A 17,265-nucleotide genomic window follows, 5' to 3' on the forward strand; every position below is an offset into this window, starting at 1 on the left:
GTTGCATTTTCTAGTAGTACCATGTCTTGGGGTTTCAGAACAAGGTTATTCCAACTGGTACATATCTGTCCCATGTGGAAAAGTGATAAGTAATAAATCAATATTCTGCTGTTAACAGACACTAGTAAAAATCTTTCACAGTCATTTTGTGGCAAAAAAGAAAACCAAAAATCATTGTGCCCCATCCCCCCAACAGTTCAGAGGCAGAGGTACATAGTTTCTGGCCATTGTGTCCATACCAGACCCTTGGACTCAGCCAATACAGACACACAAATATCTGAAATAGGACCAAGGAAGATCACTCTATAGCTAAGGGCAAAAACCACCTAGACTTGCCAGCTCTGACATCGTGGCACTCTCTCAAATTTCCTGGTGCCAACCACTCTCTATGGACCGTAGGTGATGTTTTGCCATCACATTAGCTTCCTGGTTTGTAAAAGTCCAGCAGTGGCTAACCAGAAGCTCTTTAAAAATCTGGCAGAAATGGTGTCTTATATTTTTCACCCTTAGTGGTTCGTGTGTGTGTTTGTGTTTGTGAGTGTAGAGGGTGTCATTGGTTGGTGAGATAACCGAGCCTTCGGCAGAGTATCTCAAATATCTCGGCAATGCAGAGGAGTATAGTGATGACAGTGAAGGTGTACATGGCACTGAGGAAGATGGTTTTTTCAAAGTGTTCGGGCACCATGCACTTAGTCACATTAAAGGTCTTTTCCAAAGCACTGGCGTCACACATGTACAGCGGGTGGACCTGGTAGACAGAAAGAGAGAGGTAAGGAGGTAATGCTTTGTCTGTACTAACTGATAATATAAACCTATGGCGCAAATTTCCCTGCAATTGATTCACAGAACGTACTTTGTAAATCTGCTGACAAATGTGCCAAGCAACTATAGATTTTACTTTTATTTTTCATTCTTCTTCTCCTTATTGAATTATACACATTATTAGGTACACCTAGAAAGTACTGGGAAGGACGCCCTTTTGCCTCCAGAGAATGCCAAATACTTTTAGGAATGAAAAGACGCTCCGCAAGGATCCCAGTCCATGCTGATCCAATAGCTTTCCACAGTTCCGGAAGATTTTTCAGGCACATTCATACCGCAAACATCCCATTGCACTTCATCCCAAAGGACTCTACTGGGTTGGGATCTAAGGACTGTGAAGGTTATTGTAAGTCACTGCTGATATGTTCTTTTGTGGTCATGGTGTATTATCCTGATGGCCTGTGGACATTCGCACCACCAGTCGCCTGTACAACTGACGCCAGGCATGATGGATCCAAGGATTCCACGTTGGAGGAGGTTGGACCGTACCACCAGTAATGATGGACGTTGAGGTCAGAACGAACTATCAACAATAACCAATGAGTACTGGAAGTGATAGCTGTCACATGCAGAAGTTTCAGCAGTATTGGCAACTGTATTCCACCATCCCATTAGTAACATTCTTGGATGACATTTTCTTTAGAGTGACAATGCATTGTAAGTTCTACAGTCCTCTTCTTATATTTGGTCAACACCTAGTGATTTTGGGCTCTAAATAAATCAAAACTTGAACTGAGCACACATCAACACAGTTTTATGCTACTAGCAATATGATTTGTCTTGTTTGCAGTTAATGTTATGTTTGAGTCCACTGTTGGTATGAAGATAGAATTAATATGCATAAGGGTGCACTGTGCCCATCTCCCACCATCACAGGAAGTCATCACCGACAAACCAGGCAACACAACTGCCACAGTTGAGTCATCCACTTTTGGCGGATGACTCAACCGTGACGACCGGACTGTCACAACTGAGACGACTTGAAACCGCCTGGTCTGTCAGTGCTGTAGGCCACAAACTTCAAGGTTCCACAAATGTCACATCATAAGATGACCTTTATCACACCACTGTTCTCCTCAGGTGTTGTTTGAATACTTGATGCCTTCCTGTTGAGTACAGTGTGTCTTGTCTTACTCCTCTGACCTCATCATCAAGGCCTTTTTGCCCACAGGACTGCAGCTGACGGGATGTCTTATTTCTTGCACTGTTCTTGATAAACTCCAGGCATTGCAGTGTGCAAAAATCCTGCGAGGTTTGTTATTTGTGAGATACCAGAACTGACACTTCTGACATCGATAACAACACCATATTCAAGGCTGCTTCAAGTATCTGAATCACTCGACCCAGTTTTCATGCTTTATGCACCGAGTTACAGCCACATTACTCTCAGTCTGGAGGAAACAGGGAGGTGTACCTAATAAAGTTTCTGTAAATTATCATGAACTGACAGACCTGGAAGCCGAATAGGTGGCTTTGTAGCCAGAAAGCGATGACTTCCAGGATGATGCGTAGCAGAACAGAGATGATGTAGAAGACGGTGTAGATGGGTCGCTGGAGGATTTCCTCCTGGTCAATGTTCTTACAGGCAGCATAGAGGTGAAACACCGCCCCAGGAACCAGCACTGTTACCAGCTGTAATGCCCAGAAGACCTGGAGGAGGTAAGGTCAGAGGGAAGAAGTGGGGAAGGGAGAAAGGAAAGGAAGAAGGATGCATAAATGATGGGGTTAAGAGGGCAAGAGAGGAGCAAGAAGCAGGGCAGGAAAGGGAAAGAGGAAAGAAGGGATGAGAGATGGATAAGAGAATTTAAGGGTAAAAGGAAAGGAAAGGAAAGGAAAGGAAAGGAAAGGCAGAAACTAAAAGGATGCAAAGAAAGAAAGAAAGGAATAAAGAATTGCACTATTGCACACTCATTTTACATGACTTGAGAACATTTCTTCTAAACTGGGCACTCAGATGGAGCAGCTGAATGAAGTGTGGCTGCTGTTGTCTGTGGTAACTGAGGCTGGCGGGAACCCAGTCGATTCTCACGATTCCTGCAATGCTTCATCTCTCCTGAATCACATTTGCTATCAATATGGCAAGCCATCAAGCTGCTCATTGTCTGCTGACTGCTGTGACTGAAAATACCTTTTTTGCTTGCTTAGAGACACCAGCTGTTTGTTTTCCAAGATGGCCATGTGGCATATAGCTGGTTTCTTGCACAAAGCCACAATACAAAGGTACAATGGATGTAAAAAGTCTTGTACATTTACTGTACTTGATGATGAACGCGATTGATTTCTGTAGGCTGCCTCCATCTATTAAGCTGTCAGCAGAACATTTAGTTTAGTTTACTTCACTTTTGTTTAGTTCAGTTGTATAATGTTGTGTATTTAGTGAGTAATGAGGCGAGAGTCAATTTGAGCTCCATGGTAATTTAACTTCACTAATCACTGAGGCCATGTCGACCAGAGCGAGCAGCACGCTGCCTCTACTTTATGTGGCTGGTCTACTTTTTTCTGCCATGCATATCAATATAAGACCATTTAAATCTAAAGTGATAATCCTACCACTGCTAGTGAATATAGTGAAGCATACTCAATCCCATCATTATTCCAGTGAAACGATTTCAGTTGTTATCCTACACCGTTTCTAATTCCAAACCCTGCATAACTAACTGGATTGTCAAGCCAAAATTGCTTGATCTGAAAATATTATCTTTGTAAACATGGCCCGCAGGCCAGCACGCAATATAAATGTTGTTGGTGCAGCAGGTAAAAAAAAACCTCTGCCCTGTTTCCATGTCATGACCAGTGGAAATCAAGAGGAAATCAAGAGGTTGTGTCACACCTGTGTTGGCATTTGGCCATACCCTAGGTCACTTAAGTTTACTTGTGCCTTACTTGGGTTATGTGTCTGAATTGGAGCGGTATACAACCTGTGTGGTTTGGCTTAGTGACCTTAGTTCATCTTGGCTTCACTTAGGCTTATTTGTATCTGTAATGTTGTGGGCCACACACTGGTGGCAGCAGTAAAACACAGGCAGCTCAGTTTAGTTTACTTATACCTGTGGTGTTATGGGTCTGAACTGGTTGTAGCAGTACAGGTTGAGCTCTCGGCGATCGGGGTCGCAGCTGAAGTGGAGCGCTTCATTCCCGTAGACGGCGAAGCCAAGAACGCCCAAGAAGAACATCCGCACCGAGCCGAAGAACAAGGTGTGGAACTGGCCTATCACCGTAGGAGGCCTGAGCTGGAAGACACACACGCACACACACATACACACACATACACAAGCAAGCACAGCACAAAACACATGCAGGTGAGCATGCACAACACAGAGACACACATTGATGGCACACACACATGCAGAAAAGTATGGATAACACACACACAGGTTCATGTGCACGGACAAGAACAAACACACGCATGCACTCATTTGTGTGCACGCACAAACACACACAGACCCTCATTTGGGCGCAGACAGACACACAGATATGGGTGCATGCACAAAGGTTCATGTGAACACGTACATACAAACACACACACACACAAACACACATGTGACGTGTACAAACAAGCATTCACATATTCATGGCACAGAGACACCGAATGCAAGGGACGCACAAATGTGCATGGGCACGCGCGCGCACACACAAACACACACACACACACACACACACACACAAACAAAGAGAAAATACCTTTTGTCAGCCAGATAAATGCACCTGTGACAATGGCTCACTGAGGCCCTGAGCTCTGGAAGCTAAAACAAAACCCATTCAGAGGAAACATTTCCAATCTACTCTCTTTATCTGCTCTCTGACACTAACCCTGAACGATGTTGAGCCGAAACAGGCCCAACTGACACGCTCAGCACGCAAAGAGCCATCTGTCCCGCAGATGTGCCGCTAACTACACCTGAGAAACAAGGCAAGAAAGCGATGGATCAAAGATTTAAAAGCAGATCAGTGTCTTTTTTTTTTTTTTTTTTTTTTTTTTTTTTTTTTTGCTTCGAGCCTCAAGAGGGATGAGTGTTCAAAGCCCTCCCGCGTGTAGCCATCAAATCCTGAGCGGCAAAAAAAAAAAAAAAAAAAAAAAAGCATCAGCCAGTGAGGGTGACATTAAAGGCTAAACGCCCCTCATCAACCGGCCTTTGTGATCTACTTACACATCCTTCATAGAAGTTTTTGATGTAGTTTAAAGACATGGTTTGCTTGTCGCTCTCCCCCGTTCAGTTGCAGGGCTGCTCCGGGCCCTCATGGCCGGTTTGCTGGCACCAGTCAAAGGCCACCGACAGCAGGGCTAAAACCTGAGCTATCTCCAACTGTCCCCTCTCTCTCTCCCTCTCTCTCTCCCTGTGTCTCTCACCCTCACTCTCCAACCCTCTATCCCCCTCTCTCTCTCTCTCTCTCTGCCCTGAAAGCCCATGTCAATGCATATTTTTTTGCCCTTTTATCCCTCCATCAATTGACTCACTCAGTAGAAAAAAAGACAACAGAGTCAGAGAGGCCAACAATGGCCTGCGAGGGCATGTGGTCTCTGCATTATAATCCCTATAGAACTATGTCAGCGAAAAAAACAACCTCCTGTCGCACACAATGCAGCGGGAGAGATGGCAAACATGCAACAAAAATACAATGCAATAGCTGCACCTAGTTAGGTAAAGGACAAGGGGAGCTCAGCTGGACCACTGCTTACTTTTTCTTCCATTTTGCATTTCAAACTGAACAATTTCAAAGACATATTTCAGGGCTCTTAACAGTTTTTTTTTTATTATTATTATTACACTTTAAATGTGATAACACTGATAGAGTAACAGTAACATTTTCATACCTAAGCAATTTTATTTATTATTGTTATTATTATTTGGTTTGGGTTGTGTTTTTTTTCCCCTTTGCATGGGCACAAGACTACACCATCATCATCATCATCATTATTATTATTATTGTTATTAATTATCATAAAAATAAAAAGTCAAAAACAAGAGTGATGACAACACACCCTGCACTGCAAATACTTCTGGAAGAGCATTCACGGAGCTGCTGTTGTCCCAAATACAGTCCCTTGGCGAGCTACGACCGACCAGCCACCAACACAGACAGGAAACCCGATCAAAATCAAATTCAAAAAGGCAAAAGTGGATAAGTGAAATAAAATGGAAGTCCACACACCAACCGTAATCCTGGCGGCGTGTTGTTCATTCCCCCCTCTTTTTCCACTCAGGGCTCCTAAACTCATGCCAGTTGCGGGACCTGCGGGACACAGACCAGAGTCAAGCTCAACACAATTTACTGGCAGTACTTCCGGTCGCAACTTTCAAAATAAAACCTGCAGCTACTGGAGCTCAGATGAAACGAAAATAAGAAATTATGATTGTATAGAAAATAATTGCAACAATCAAAGACGCTGATATTAGCTATAAAAACGATGGAATGTAAATTATTCACATCAAGAAGTTTTGCTGTGTAGCAGCAAGATAGCTGTCTGGTCATTATAGCAAAGAAAAAAATACTGCAAATAGGAACACATCAAGTTCAGTATCTTGAAATATGTTAAAAGATCATTAAAATGGTTAACATGGAAATATAAGATGTAAAAGTAATATATATAACAAATTATTCCATTTGTACATGGTGTGCAAAATAACAGTGGTAGAAATACTGAGACAAAAAAAAAGTCAATAAATCAAAATTGAATATTTTTAGTAGTAAAATCAAAACAAATTTGAAGATTGTATAATTTAAAAAAATAAATAAAAATAGGAAAGGCGTATTTATTGTATGCATATAGGGTGTTACAAGTATGTGTCATGTTTTTTAATACATCAAACAAATAAATAGATGACATTTGTCATCATTGGCAGATTATTGATGGACACTGATGATTATTAATCCTTAAATTTGACACAATCTTATCAGCATTTAACCAAGTCTTTGGCTGCATTGTCAGTCCATACTTAAAATAATGACACCAAATTGGATTTTGATTTTTAAAAATTACCTGCTGTCCACAGTACAGTATATAATATTTTCATTTTTTCCCAAGGGTGGTCTGCATCTCTTCTGCTGAAGTGTCCTTGAGCAAAACACTGAGTCTGGACCAGGTCACAGGCTGCTGTTCCCTGCCTAACCGCTGACCTCTGACCTCCCTGGCTGCATTGCTCAATAATGCATTCCAGTATCATTATGACTATTAATTTGCTAAACGTGAGCTATTCTGTGCTTTTATTTGGAAGGCTGAACGGCTTCACTTCCTGTGTAATCCGAGCTCACCGTGTGCGGCTTGACGCACAGGGGAGCGGGGGACACCATGCCGGACGCGTACCTGAGCAGGAGGACCGACGCCGTGCGTAAAAGACGCTTGGCACAACTTGCGGGTGCCAGAAATCAAACAGAGACCGAGTCAGTGAACGCAACATGACCGAGGGAGGGAGCTAGACTGCAGTCAGCTTAATTCCGAGCACTTTAGGGACACACAGAGACACTGAATTACATGATAAAACCCCCAGCGGTCCACTCTGGGTCACTCCGGGTGTGATGAGCCACCAAAACTACCGAACCTGTTAATTAAAGGAGAAATTTCTGGGTAGGAGCCAGGTTGGAAAATGACAGCTGGCTGGATATTTTAAGCCTGGTTGCTTAGTAATGTGATAAATTATTAGTTGAGAGCAACCAAACTGAGGGCTTAGAGGAAACGTTAACCTTGAAAGCTCCCTGGCGTAATCTAACTGATTAAATGAAGCTTAGAAACTGATTTATACACATTTTCACTCAACGTCTGATCTTTATTTTAATGATGAAATCTGAACGTTGCAATTCTGACTAGGAAAAAAGTAAAAAAGTAAAAATACAGACCAGGTTCACACCATACCATGAGTCAACTGACACTTGTGACTTTGAACATCACAAATAGACATGACCACCCTGTAAAACTGAACTTTAAATGTAAAAAAAAAAAAAAAAAAAAAAAATATATATATATATATATATATATATATATATATATATATATATATATATATGTATCTTATTTTAGAGATTAAAGTGTTGAGTCGAGTCCTCTCAGACAAAAATAAATTTTACTGTATTTTGCCAACCTTTAAGCAGAATATCATATATACACCGATTAATTTTCAGATCCAACTCCCAGTTTCTCTGGACTCACTTCAGGCCTCGGTGACCGGTGCACCTCTGAATATTGTTCTTACCCCCCTGTTAAAAAAGCTGTTTTTGTACGGCTTTATCCTTGAACCTGCCACTGTTCTTCCCATCACTGCCTTTGAAAAGTTTCATTTTGGAAACTCCTCAAAGACGGAGGAACAAATGAAAATCCACCATTTGAAAGAACTGACGCGGGGCCAAAAACGCTGCTGACGTCAGAGTAAAGGACATGTTGGGTTTTCTAATTAAAGGCATGAGTCACGTCAAGAGCCTTGATTATGAAATAGTTTCTCTTTGTATTGGAGACATCTTTTTTTCTTGAATAACAAATGATGACATTTGTGTTATAAACATGCAAAGAAATCTTAGAATCATTCTTTTGCAGCCTCTTGTTGTTTCACGCTGCATGTGGGTTTTTCTTTAACCCTGAACTTCACGCAACTGAAGACAACTACAAAATTAGGGGAATCTCAATCTTTGCTTTGGGCAATCCAGTATTTCAAGCTGTCATATACATTTCAGGGCTGATAAAAAATGGTTTATTAGTCTTTTAAAGTCCAGTAAGGATGATTTTAAAGTACTGAAATTAAAAGGATTCTGTTTCAAAGTATATCCACCTGTTTTGTAATGTAAAAAAAAAAAAACAAACAAACAAAAAAAAAAAACTTTACCCACATTTTATGGCCGATGTCAGGCTTTATCATATAAATTCATAGCATACATCGTTGTTAAAGTAGCATCAAACTGATAGGAGAGGGTTTCAATGGAGAAAACATGAATTAGTGCATTTCCGAGGTTATTTCCATTTGTATCGGTGTCTGTTTGCCTTTTCATGACTGGAGACCCGCCCTATAATTTACCACTCCATTAATGATAATTGTAGAAAAACAGTTTGTCATGATACAGCAAATTAGGACACCAACAGGATGAAAGTGTCACTGAGGTCTTTTTTTTTTTGACAAGCATCCAGATGTTTGTAGAAGATAAGCCCGGTATTTATTTTATCCTGCTCTGCTGTGGATATTCTCGCTCCTCTGGGAGTCACGGCCACGAGCGCAGAGTCTCATTCGTCTCCATCCTGCAGCGTTTTAACCTCAATCCCCATCAGGGTTTCGTACAAAACCTCGGAAAGGCATCCTGTCCCTTATGAAATCAGTTCAGAAGCCGTATCTAACATTTCTGAAAAACAATCCCATCAGCATGTTCCCTGTGGGAAAACGAAGCACACACTTGTACCTTTTGACAGGGGGGGCTCTTTTTTTTTTTTTTTTTTTTTTTAATTTAAATTGGATTGGAAGTTTTGGTGGTAAATGATATGAGATGCGGGGACTCTGCCTAGATAAAACTTCAGTGAAGCGATCCCTCTGTTTAGAGATGCCAAATGCATTTTGTACTTCAGCATACATTATTCATTACCATGCAAAGTTTTGAGACAGTATAATTACTGTAAACAAGCTAATAGCTGAGAGGACTGACAGGCTCTGCTTTGCATTCTCCACAGTTTGTCAGAAGGTGGCAAATGTCAGGAAATCTGCTGTATTGCACAAAACTGGAGGAGGGCGCTGTTCTTCCAGAGCAAACGAAGCTAAAGCTTTCAGAGTTTCTGGACGCTTCATGGTGGAGGGGGGTGGAAGGCCAATGAAATGAAAAATCACTCCCCTCCAAAATATTCATTCTCTTCAGTGAAAAAAGAAAAAAACTTTTGACTGAAACAGAAACTCTTTTGTGACAAGAAGAAAAAAAGTTATGTGAAATGTGGTCTTCGCATTTCAGCGATGCGGGAGGGTGAAAAAATTTTGAAATCAAACAGCAAGATTTCTCATAAACAAGTTTTCAGAAATGTAATAATGTTGGCGTACACCATAAACACAACACAGCATCACATTTACAATACTTTCCATCCCAAATTCTCAGCATTGCATTGAATCTCTCAAAACTCTTGTGGTAAATGGTTAATGGTTAAAACCAATAAATCTGAAAAGTTGATAAAGGTCTATGCTATGCAACTAGCTAGTTAATGTGGCCCAAATTCACAACATAGCATCAGTTATTGTATAGGAAACAGAATTTTGCAGTGGGAAAAGAAATCATCGATGGTTGGACTGATGAACCACTGCAGCAGGTACTAACTGACAGCAATATACAAACTAGGCATTTGCCATGTCCAGGTTTCAGTGGGACACAGCATCAATGTATGTTTTAGACCATCAATGCATATTCTGCGTAACTGCTAACCATTTTTCAAAAGCATATTGTTTAAAATATCTGAATGTGCTTTTGCCCCACTGGCAGGCAGGACCTGAGAGCGCCTGACATCTTGACTCCAAATCTTGATATCTATTGGGCAGATTTCCGTGGCGTTTGGTGAGCTCATCCATTCTCCCCAGAGGCTGAACCCTCCCAATTTTGGTGCCTTCATGGCCTTTCCTGTGGCGCCATCATCAGGCCAAACATTTGACATATCCCCAAATGTGATGAACAATTTGCCATTTAAATTTTCTGTGCAAACTCATGCTTCCCAGAGATTGAACCCTATCAGCTTCAATGTCACCATAACCTTTCCTCTGGAGCCACTCAAATGTCAAATTTCATATCTTCCAATTTACTGGACGGATTACCATGGGACTACCATGGACCATGGATGAAACCTCTTTATTTTGCTGGTCTCACCTCTCAAACGTTCCTCTAGCACCATCTTCAGGCTAAAACATCAACTGTGCATGTGAGATAGCAGAAAATGTAGTGAGTGGAATGCCCCGATATTTGTTGAGTGCATTCATGCTCCCAAAAGAAAGGTTCCTCTTGATTTTAAGACTTCATAACCCTTCTTCTAGTGCCACTCTTAGGTTGAAATCTCAAATTTGCGATCTCAAAAATCACTGAGTGGATTGCCATGAAATTTGGAAAGCATACCCATGATCCCCAGAGGATGAACCCTGTCAGATTTGGTAACCTCATGATTTTTTTCTTCCAGGGCCACCCTCAAAACCCTGTTCTCCCAATACTTGCATTCTCACACGCCAAGCAAACATTAGCAACGTTTAAACCCAGGCATCAATGTCAGCAGGAGTCAAAGAGAGTTTTAAAGTAGGTTTATCACCTGAGTTTTTGATTTTTTATTTTAAATTGTTAAATATTCAAACATCTAAAAAAATATGGGTATTCTTTTAAAATTCGTTGGTAATTATGTGCAAAAATCTATTAAAGCTTGCTATAAAACCAGAAGGATTCCTTAAGAAAAACAAGCACTGACAACAACACTGATGTGAGACAGAGGCCACCAATTTGTCGCCACCATGATTTTGTTTGTTTAAGGCAATTATATGGAATAACAATCAATTTGACAATGATGTATTGGTGTTTATGAATGTGATGAGTATGCACTTTTCAGGGCAGTTGAGTTTGGGGAAACATCCCCAACAAATCAGGGGAGAAACCTGTAAAACTTTTGTTTAAAAAAAAAAAAAAAGTTGCCTTATCACACTGTCTCTTTACACACACACACACACACACACACACACACACACACACACACAGGATGTCTCAACTTTGTTCTACCTCCTCCTAGTTAGTATTCTAGATATACTGGAAGTGCTAATAAGATGTGCTGTCCCGCAGCAAACTCCTTCCGCACAGGCACACACACACACACACACACACACACACACACACACACACACACACACACACACACACAGATAACTGGAAAAGAGAAAAATGCATCTGTACCGTAGATATACTGATGACAGGTCAATCCATATGGTCGCCTATCAGATCTTTATCATAAATCTGAGAATATAGAAGATTCTTTTTTGGTAATTTATTCCCAAATAATCCTGAAGAAGCCTGAGGAACTTTCAGTCTCTCCTTCTCTCCCTCTTTTGCTCTCTCTCTTTCTTTCTTATCAGCTTATTATGCTTACAGTGCCTCCTCCTCACTCCTCTTTCTTTCTTTCTTTCTTTCTTTCTTTCTTTCTTTCTTTCTTTCTCTCTCTGTTCTTGTCCCATAGTTGTCCTCTTTGGTTTATTCTTCTCTCTCCTCCATTCTCTCCTTCTTTCTCTCACCCTCACTATTTTTCTATCTCTCCCATTATCTGTCTCCTCCATCCCTTCTTTTCTCTCTGTGATTAAATTATGTTTACGTCACCTCACCCATATCTATCTATCTATCTATCTATCTATCTATCTATCTATCTATCTATCAAATTTGTCTCTAACCTCACCCACGCCTCAACACACACACACACACACACACACACACACACACACACACACACACACACACAGCGACAGAGAGAGAGAGTTAGAGAGAGAGAGAGAGAGAGAGAGAGAGAGAGAGAGAGAGAGAGAGAGAGAGAGAGAGAGAACACGCTCTGTGTTGCCAGTGTCAAACAAGTGCCTCCCTCCTTTTACGCACGCCAGTCGCCTCTCTCTCTCCAGTCCGTCAGTCAGGCTGTCAGTCACTTCTCTCCTCTCGGGGTTTTCATTTCATTTCTCAGTAGTTTGTCTTGGAGTGCGCTTCCCCCTCCGCTCCGCCGCTGCGCCCTCGCGCCGTTGCGCACGGAGCCCCCGGTGCGCATCCCGGCGGCGCAAAACCCCAGCAGCCCGTTCACTCTCATTCATTACTGGAGCAGTTCGCGGCGGAGGCGCAGAGTTCAGCCCTGCAAATGGACGACGAGGTCCTTTCCAACTTGTCTCCGGCTCTGGCTGGAGACTCCGGGGCTTTCTACCCCAACGCCACGGACGACCCCGGCGGGTGGGTGTCGTCGGACAGCGGGGATTCGGTGCACTTCGCCGTGCGCTGCGTCATGACCTCGGTGTACATCCTGATCATCACCGTGGGTCTGCTGGGCAACATCACGCTGGTGAAGATCTTCATCACCAACAGCGCCATGCGGAGCGTTCCCAACATCTTCATCTCCAGCCTGGCGGCCGGAGACCTGCTGCTGCTGGTCACCTGCGTGCCCGTGGACGCCTTCCGCTACTTCTCGGAGGAGTGGGTGTTCGGCGAGGCGGCGTGCAAGCTCATCCCCGTCATCCAGCTCACCTCGGTCGGAGTGTCTGTGTTTACGCTCACGGCGCTCAGCGCAGACAGGTAGGCTGCACCGAGCTGGAGTCAGATCCCTCAGAGCATCCTCAGAGCAAATCACACATCAACTCCCATCAGTTTCTTTTCAGGAATATTCCTATGACATTTCTCTAGTATTTCTATCCATTCCGCGTGGAGACTGCATGATGAGTCTATGGCCAAAGGAATATTCCTATGATGAAAAATCACTATAATATTCCAAAAGAGACTAAGTGCGCCTCTGTTGCTCAACAGTGAGTTTCATTGTACTTTATGGCAATTTTTCCCTGCTATAAAAGATTGCTATATTCCTTGCTGCTGTATAATACTTCTATGGGATATGGTGGTGAAATCTATGTTCTTGTTTCTTCACCTGTTAGCTCTCTCTTACATATTCTATGCTCCAAGAAATATGCACTGATGAAAATTCCCCATGACGCTCCTCTAATATTCCCACAGGGACATTTAGTGTGTGCGCGGTGCTCGATAATGAGCTTAAAGTGAGCTCGTCATACTTTAAATGATTTTCTAATCTCCTATAGTGTTACCCTTATATTCCTGTGATATCCTATTGCTCGGGGCTTATGCTGTGTTTGTCATCTCACTTTATGGTATTTTAATCTCCTGCCCGGAGGGGCTTCCAGTGAGTTTGCAGTAGCTAATTGATAGTGAGTTTACAGTAACCGCATCACACCTCATAGTGTTTTTTATTTAATTTCTCTTAATTGGCTATACGGTGTGGAAAGGCAGCGCGCATGTTTCTCTGAAAGAGCTGAATGGAAATGTAATCTTGAATCATCTGCTCCTCCTCTCAGCCACGTCCTCTCACTGGGTTTTTTTCTCTGTGATATTCCTGCAGGGAGTTGTAGAGTGTCTGTGCAAATTAATTGGGCGTATAGAGACTTCACTGCTGTTTTCCACCTTTTTTTTTTTCCATTAGTTTATTTTTCCTCTGCAATATTCCTGTGATAACTGACAGTTTTGCTTCATGGTTTCCTTATAAAATGGTCATTGCATGGTCAGGAATGCGGCCAGGGCTCTGTGGCTGTGACTCCTGCTTGTAATGATGGTGATGGATTGAGCTGGAGCTTATTATGCCGCTGTAACTCACTGTAATTCACTTCGGATGAGAGGATCAGCTAAATGCCTGGGTTGGAAGATGTAAGGTAGCCTACAGCCTTTAAGAAATTTATGGAGCAGCATCTAAATAAGGGGGAGATGTTCATTCCCAGCAGCAAAAGGCTGGTTGTGTAATACTTGCACCGGTAACTGGTCACCATTCAACATTGCAAGTGAATCTGTGAGTTACTGTGCCAGCAAGTGGAGCCTCTACACAAAGAGTCATCTCCCTGCCATGCATGTAATAGCTTATCCAGCAGGCCATAATCAGCTCTGATCTTAAGCACTTAACATGACAGTAATTTGTGGCAAGGCATTGATTTTTATTGGATATTTCTGCTTGAATGGAGAAGAAAAAGAAAAAAAATTAATAGAACAAAATAGACCAGGAGAAATACTGTAAAGCATTTGAGAACTGAATAAAATCACACCGTGCAGCTTAACATCAGAGCACACTGTATACGTATATTTAGTCCTGTAAGTATCTCATATGGCTGGTGTAGCATAACATGACTGAAGTGGCACTTTAATATTTTCATCCCCTCTATACTTTCGCACCGTTGCTGATAGGCAGAGAAAAAAAGACGAGCTGGGACTGCGTGCATTGCTGTGCATATGCGTGTGTGTGTGTGTGAGGTGAGAGAGAGGGAATATACATTTATAGTATGCATGAGAAAGAGGCGGGGAAGAGAGAAGCAGAGATGACAGAGAGAGAGAGAGAGAGAGTATTTTAGTATCACTGATGTATTTATACATATACGTTCGTTTCCATGGCTTTGGAAATAATGTGAACTCAACATTCACATCTATAAAGCTTTGGATTTGAGAGCAAGAGGGAGGGAGAGAGAGAGAGAGAGAGAGAGAGAAGGAGGGAGGGAGGAGGCATTTGTCAGGAGACTGAAATTATGAGGCAAATCAAAAGACAAAGACAGAGAGAGTTGATTCTCTCCATTTCCCCTCCATTATGCCCCTTTGCTTCCAGCCTGGTTTGGATTAAGATTAATGTACGAGAAAACTCTACATCATTCTATATTACATAAATGACATCTATATGCGTCTTGTACAAAAAGTAATAACATCCTGAGGCTGATCAGTCAATATCTACATGTATAAAATGCAGGGAGTCTGGCCTGTTAAAGTGCTCTCATTTATTCACACAGGGATCAGCATCACCCACTGTCCTTCATAAAGCACCACAATGTGTTTCAAACCGGTTTACTATCACTCATTTTGTATGGATGCAGCAGGTGTCGCATTTGTCAAACTCTTCTCCTGCTGCAGAGTCAACAGACTAAACCTAGAAGTTTAAAAGCTTCAGGTAGCTCAGAATAAAGCGGCAAGGCTTGCACTGAACTGTCCACTGGGCGTGAGGCAGAGTCCTGAGCGATTGCATGCGAGTCTCTCATGGCTCAGAGTAGAGGAGAGGTTGGCATGCAGTTTGATATGTTTCTTTAGGAGCATCTGCTATAGCAAACAACCGGTTTGTCTGTACTCGCAAATACATTTTGTGAGAGATTATCATAAGTATTCTACCAGGCGAGCTACTCAGGGTCACATGGTTAAACAAAAACCCAGAACAAATGAAATATGCACATCTGTAATCTATAGGGCCATTACAATATGGCATACGTTACCAACTATGATCACTGAAGCACCCAGAAAGGCAAGTTTTAAGAGGCTGCTAAAAAAAAACACATGATGAATAACCCTAATGTGAATGGATTGAACTGAACAACCACGACTGATACGTTGAGGTGTTGTGATGCTTGTTTTTATTGGACTTTTATTTGTCTTGGAAAGGTTTTTATTGGGATTGTTACCTGTTTTTATGGAGATTTGCAATATGTGATAATTATCGTTGTTTGTTGTGGACCCCAGGAAGAGTAGCTGCTACTTCGGTGGCAGCTAATGGGGATCCAAATAAAGAAATAAGAAATAAGAAGTAGCAGCAACAGTAGTTTGAGTACTAACAGCAGTGGATGAAGCAGTAGTGGTGGTAAAAATTGTAGTAATAGTGGTATTAGCAGCAGTAATACTAGTTGTAATGGTGGTAAAGTCCAAGTAGTGGTAGAAGTAGCAGTGATGGCAATAAAATAGTAGTGGTAGTATTACCAGTGGTACTCTCAGCAGTAGTTTTCGCTGTAGCAGTAGAAGTACATCAAGAAGCAGTAGCAGTAGTATTTGTAGTATTCAGCAGGTGTGATAACTTTATTAGCCAGACTTTCTGCAGAAACAAACATTTCAGAGGGTTAGGGTTGATCCTGAAAATTTCCTTCTTGTGAGTATTTGTATTTTACCTGCTCTACATTTCAGAGGGAAATCTTGTACTTTTCCCTGCACTACATTCACCTGATGGCTGGAGTTAGTAGTTAATTTGCAGAAGAAGCTTTTCCATGCAAAAAATCATCAAATATGCTGCACTGTTAGAGCGTAAACCAGCCAACAGGATGTGAAGCAGATAGAGCTACAACATTAAAATACTTCTTAAAGGTTAATGCATTCATAATTTAACTCTCAGAGAGCATCCATTCTTCACAATTACTACTTTCACTTTTCACACTGAGCTACATTTTATTGATAATACTGCTATTCAGTCCATGTATCATTTATTCTTTTCATATGCAACTGAGAATCCAAAATCGACGAATGAAAATAAAAAAAATGATGTTTCAATATTCATTTATGATTCTGATACCAAAAAACAAACACCAGTTTGTTTTTCCGTAGGCCTACATTTGTTTTTATGCTCCAACACTCCAATACCTGGAAAGTCCTGCTGATTTTTTCAGTTGATGATTGATCGTTAAGGTTTACTAGATCAAGCTAACAAGACAGAAACACAAATCAGAAAAATTAAATATCAGAATCAAGTCCCGTTTCTTCACTCTCGATTTTTGACTTGAACATAAAAATGAAAGCGCGAACAACAAGTATCAGATCCATAAACGAGTAATGAAATAACAAACTGTCTCTGATTTCAGTTTCTCAGCTGAAAATGAAAAGGGGTGAATGATTCAGTCCTTTCACTTCAGTATCATTTTGAATAAAAAACTCTTATTGGAGCATTTCTTTTCCATCATGGCATTGCCACTTCCTCTAATGCCCAGTCTCACCGCT

General features: G+C 41.6%; 2 protein-coding genes across 2 annotated transcripts in view; one reads left to right on the top strand and one right to left on the bottom strand.

Moving 5' to 3' along the window:
• Positions 1 to 550: 550 nt before the first annotated feature.
• gje1a (gap junction protein epsilon 1a) lies at positions 551 to 5,009 on the bottom strand. Its single transcript, XM_030046696.1, has 4 exons — positions 4,971 to 5,009; positions 3,870 to 4,052; positions 2,275 to 2,472; positions 551 to 748 (listed from the first exon to the last, which is right to left on the bottom strand). The coding sequence occupies exons 1-4, from the start codon at positions 5,007 to 5,009 to the stop codon at positions 551 to 553; spliced, it is 618 nt and encodes a 205-aa protein (XP_029902556.1).
• Positions 5,010 to 12,628: 7,619 nt separating this feature from the next.
• The window catches only part of nmbr (neuromedin B receptor), a 79,737-nt gene continuing 75,100 nt past the window's right edge, over positions 12,629 to 17,265 (top strand). The window contains exon 1 of the mRNA XM_030046694.1: positions 12,629 to 13,056. Within this exon, the coding sequence (XP_029902554.1) occupies positions 12,629 to 13,056 (428 nt within the window). The remainder of the gene's footprint in view (positions 13,057 to 17,265) is intronic.

This window comes from Myripristis murdjan, chromosome 24, assembly GCF_902150065.1.
Source record: "Myripristis murdjan chromosome 24, fMyrMur1.1, whole genome shotgun sequence".
NCBI classification, from domain to species: Eukaryota; Metazoa; Chordata; class Actinopteri; order Holocentriformes; family Holocentridae; genus Myripristis; species Myripristis murdjan.